General features: G+C 42.3%; 1 protein-coding gene across 1 annotated transcript; it reads right to left on the reverse strand.

The window, feature by feature from the left end:
- Positions 1-2,646: 2,646 nt before the first annotated feature.
- On the reverse strand, positions 2,647-4,056 carry LOC147605217 (caffeoylshikimate esterase-like). Its single transcript, XM_086794147.1, has one exon. It carries the CDS (start codon positions 3,788-3,790, stop codon positions 2,816-2,818), a length of 975 nt encoding a protein of 324 aa, XP_086650273.1. The 5' UTR covers positions 3,791-4,056; the 3' UTR covers positions 2,647-2,815.
- Positions 4,057-5,258: the final 1,202 nt, after the last annotated feature.

The raw sequence follows: 5,258 nt of genomic DNA on the forward strand, positions 1-5,258 counted from the left end.
GGGACTCCATCTTGCTTCACTGGGCAAGAATCCCACAATGAATGTGTGTCTCAAGACCTCATAGTTTGCCTTTTCAAGTAGGTTTAGTGACCTAAGCCACTAGCTTGCTTTGACTTCAAGGTAAAGTTAGAATGAGCAGATCTTGGTGGGATCATCAATCTATCCCATGGCAGTGAAGGAACTTCTATAATGGGCTCCTGTGAAGGCACTCCTATGGAGAACAGGACTCTTACTTGCCCATTATAGAAGTGCTTTCACCATGGTTTTGTTGGTGAAGGCACTTCTATAATGGGCTCCTATGAAGGTACTCCTGTGAAGAGAAGGACTCTTGCTTGCACAGTGTGAACTGTTGAGTGTATTGTGGAGAAACACTTATCCCTGGTGGTACGACAAAAGAGACATGTTGTGTTTGTCGTCTCTGCGATTGTTGGGCTACTTGTGGGTCATGGTCAGCTGTCATGGTCAGCTTGGAATAAACCCAACTTAAGATCGACACTAAATTTTAAAATATTATAGCGTCTGACATGGTTTGATCGCTTCTTGTGGGAGTGAACCGTAAGGTTCCAGATCTACCTTTTGCTCCTTTATGTTACACCTATGTCCAAAGAGTGTAGTTGAACACCTTCTTCATAAACTTTAAGGTGTGATTTACAGAGCTAGTTGGTGAATTTGAAAATCGGAGGATCATGTGGGTAGCTCCTATTTCCTATTCCTCCACTCACATTTGTGTTTCGTTGGCTCATTTCCTTCCAAAGCTTCTCCTTGAGATAGATCCAAAGGAGTCTAGTCTTCTTAAATAGGCAACACTTTGCCACTTTGCAAAGTGCTACTCCTTTATTAAGATCGAAGGCTTGGTGGATTTGAGGTGGTGTGGATTTTCATATACTATAGTTGACAGTATTGTTGTTTCCAACAATTAGTCCAGATCAGGTTTTATCAAAGGTCCCTGGTGTTTCAAGTGCAATTCTGATAATAGTTCAAACACTTTTATTAAGTTTTTTTTTTTGAGACTAGGCTCACGTGTCATGTCTATAGGTTCATGTATACAAGATCACGCGTCCAGGTTCATGCCTTTAAACCTGGACACGCGCTAGGCTCACGTCTATAGGCTTAAGACTACATGTTCACTTGTCGAGACTCAGTTCTATAGGCCAACGTGTTTTTTCATATGAACTTAGCTCACGTGCTTTCCTTGTATGAAGTAAACCCACTTGGGACATAAAAATCTAGGAATTGGGCCTATGATAAGGTTAATGTGCACTTATTATTCATTGTACTTTAATTTTCTACTATTATTACGAATAACATTAATTTTCCTTGGAATTTATAGTTATACAAGTCTTCATGGTGGCTGTGATAATTAGTCCCCGTACTATATTAGGTACACCTATCTCTAGGCTCACGTTTGCCGACTCATGTATCCAAGCTTACACCTCATGTGTTTAGGCTCATGCCTACACCATCATGTGTCCAGATTCACGTCTTTTTGCGAGAGGCTATGGACTGACGTTCTCTATGCAAGTTGGTATGACCTGATTTTCAATGATTTTTTAGACTTGATGAGGTGTGATTAATATTTATAATCTTAATTAATGATTGTAATGTAACTACTTAATTAATGATTGTAATTAATATTTATAATCTTAATTAATGATTGTAATGTAACTACTTAGGTATTTTTTAATAGCATAGTATGCTTCTAGTCTAATGATTCCATAATGCATAAACAAATTATAAAAAATATAAAATGCATGAATAAAAATTGATAATTTCACTCTACTTCAACCTAATGGAGCTCAATGCTCATGTTTTTGGAGTGGATTCCACTCCTAATCACATTACTAAGCTAATTCTTGGATCATAGCAATGAAATCTGAGCCTCTTGGGTTGTAATTTCATGCAAATCACCAAAAAACCAAAGTTTTGTCCTACCATAAGATGAAATATAATGTCTTAATGCAAAATAAACTTCCAATCAAAATCAAATCAACAAACAACACATCCAATGCTCTAAAACTATATGTTTTTTGGAGTGTGACCTAATCAAAACTAGACATATTTGATAACTCCAATAGCTTGGAATGGGTGGAAAAATTGAGTTAAGCCCTAGGCTATTCTTGACAATGATGCCAAACATATTGAAGTTAAATGTCATTGGGTCTTGTTTTTAAGCCGCAAATGTAACTTCCATTGTCGGTGTGCTAGCTAATCTATCATGTCCTCACTCCATTGTCACACAATCTTACAAAAGATGAGTGCTTGTTTGTGCGGGTAAGATGACAAAGCGCCTTGTAAATAAGTCGAGTAGGTGAAGCCATGTTAACCTATGGAATGGCCAACACATTGCATATATACTACAATGTATATGACCTTTATGGTCCTATGCTGTGTACGGCCTTTATGAAATTTCCCTCTTCATTATCATATGTCTTTCTCTCTCTCTCTCTCTCTCTCTTGCGCACACACAACTCTATACGTGCTCATTATACACATACACGCACGCACACACACATATATATACTTACACATACCTACATACATGATTGAGAGAGAGAACGATATATACATCTATATATATCCCATCATTTTTTGTCTCAAAAAATGATGCGATCTTCATTGGTATATTTTATTGTACATTAATTATTATTTTTGGAAGTGGCCTCTTATTCGATTAGTCGTTTCATCACATAAAACTTGCATGAGAGTCAATGAACCACAGATGAACATACATGAGACCAAAGATGGACATTCATGAGGATCAACGAACAATATGCACCCTACCGGCAGAGAACCTTAGCCGTGTTTTATAGCAGTTTTAAGAAGCAGCCGCAGCAGCAGCTCTGGCTTCGAGCCATGAGCAGATGTCTGAGAAGACGATGTCCAGATTTTCTTTGGGCTCTCCGACGATCTGATGCCACATCCCCTTGTATATCTTGAGGGTCTTGTCCGTGCTGCTGGCTTTCTCGTGCAGAGCTACCACTCCCTGCGGGTCGCACACCACATCAAGCTCTCCATGGACAGCAAGGAAGGCCACCTTCACCTCTTGCAGGCGAGACTCAATCTCAGCCACCACTCGCAGGAACTCTAAGGCCGTGGAAGGGCGAGGCCTGAGGGTGATTTTATGTGGGTTCTTCCTCATAAGCTGCAACTTCCATGGCTCCTTGAAGGAAAGAGGGCCTATAGGTTTGGTGGGCACAATGGGCCAAGTGGGTATGGTAGCAGCTGCAAGGCCCAAGAGGTGCTCCATAGGCCAAGGGGGCTTGAATTTCTGAGAGATACCACACATGGCCCCGTTGAGGATGATGCCATCCCAAGCATCAGGTTGTTTGAGGTGGACCAAGAGGGCGATGGCGCCACCGAGGGACTCGCCGAAGATGAAGAAGGGGCCCTTGTGCTGTCTCTTCTCTTTGATTTTGTTGCTGAATTGTATGCAGTCGTCGACGACGGGGTTGATGTCGGGGATGTGGGCGCGCAAGCCGTCGGATTTGCCGTGGCCCTGGTGATCGAGGGCGTGAACAGAGAAGCCTCTCTCTGCGATGCCGATGGATGTGAGCTGGATGCTCCAGCTGCTGTCTCCTGTGAAGCCGTGGAGGACCAGCACCGTGCCTTTGATGGCTCCCCCTTCCTGCGCCACTGGCTCCCACGACTGCGTGAAGATGCGCATCCCCCTGCTGTTGATCATGAACTCCTCGGAGTGCGTTACGCCATGCTTCTCGTAGAACTGCTCCGCAGACACGCCCATTCCAAAGAGGCTCTCGGAATTGGACTCCTCTACTGGATGAGACGGCATCTTCGCCCCCCCCACTCCACCTCCTTACAAGTTCTTCTCTCTCTCTCTCTCTCTCTCTCTCTCTCTGTCTCTCGCTCTCTAACACACAAAGACACACTCTACTACTACATACATCTTCGGGAAAGCGACTATTCAACCACCACAGCTCACGCTTATCGTCTCCCTCCATTACTGACGCGTCCTTCCTCCATTACTCCTGGCACTGATCACACTCACAGCTCATAATTTTAACCTTCATAAAATGTGGTGCTCAATTTGTCGACCCCGGGCTCGAAAAGAAATTACTCTCACGAGAAAAGCATGGTTTATTACCCATTACTCTCACGAGAAAAGCATAGTTTATTACCCACCCACTCTCACACACCTGTTTGTTGCCACCCTCCCTTAGTGGAGAGCGAGCCTCACGAGACTAAGTGCCACGGGGTCTTTAAGACCCTAGTCAGATGAAATCGGAAGCTGTGGAGTGATGGAGAAGTTGGGGTACAAATCGTGGCCGCTGATGCAAAAGTAAACTAGGGTCGGTGAACTGCGTATCGCCGAGAACAGTGTGGGAAAACATGCTGAAGGAATAATTCTCAATTGGTGAATATAGAAGGAATAAAGCGACATGCACAAACTTTTAGGTGGATATAGAAGGAATGATCAAAATTTAAAACTTGGAGAATTTTAGAATAAGAAGAGATTTTTAAGGAGAGGCCCTTCTTTGAAGTCTTGAGTGTCCCAAAGTAAACTAGGTGTCCAACGTGAAGGCTACAAGTCAAGGTAAACTAAGCTAGCTCATGGTAAACTACGTAGTAAACTAGGGAGTAAACTAAGAAAAAAACTTGGGAATGAGCACTCTGTATAAAGTAAACTAGAAAGTAAACTAGGAAGTAAACTAGGCCGGCCAGTAAAGTAGAAAAAACTTGGAAATGAGCGCTCTGTATAAAGTAAACTACGAAGTAAACTGGGTATAGGTGGTAAACTAGGACGGGTGGTAAGTGGGCTTCATTCCTCTTCTCATCATTTTTCTCTTGTTTGATATCTCGTGTAGACGGATGGATTGGCTTGAAGATGATTCAAGTGATTTTGTGCTCGAGGAGGAGGAGGACTTAGTTGATGATACAAGCTCTACGGTGAAATGAGTGATGATGCCGATATTCAAGAGCTTCTCGCGAGAAGACACCCTCAAAAGCAAGGAAACATCAAGTAAACAAAGCATTGTTTCTTCAATGGATCCAAATCTCTATGTCTCTCCTACCTTTTACTCTTTTGATAAGAAAAGTTACGAAGTAATGAAAAGTGTAATCCAAAGGGATATTACTACAACCTTGGAGACTTTGAAGTCTTGTGATAGTAGAAATGTGCTTACTCTACAGAGATGGAGAAGAATGAAGGAGAACATTTTGCTTAGGACAAAATAGGGATGGTTCCTTTTGTCTTTGTGTAAAGTCCCCAGCAAACTTGAAAATTCCCTACATAGAGGAGT

This window comes from Cibotium barometz, chromosome 60 (assembly GCF_041138505.1).
Source record: "Cibotium barometz isolate CiBa-2024 chromosome 60, ASM4113850v1, whole genome shotgun sequence".
In the NCBI taxonomy this organism is placed as follows: domain Eukaryota; kingdom Viridiplantae; phylum Streptophyta; class Polypodiopsida; order Cyatheales; family Cibotiaceae; genus Cibotium; species Cibotium barometz.

What these genes read in the sequence shown, in the direction of transcription:
- LOC147605217 (XM_086794147.1), bottom strand. Translation starts at nt 3,790, where the DNA reads ATGCCGTCTCATCCAGTAGAGGAGTCCAATTCCGAGAGCCTCTTTGGA.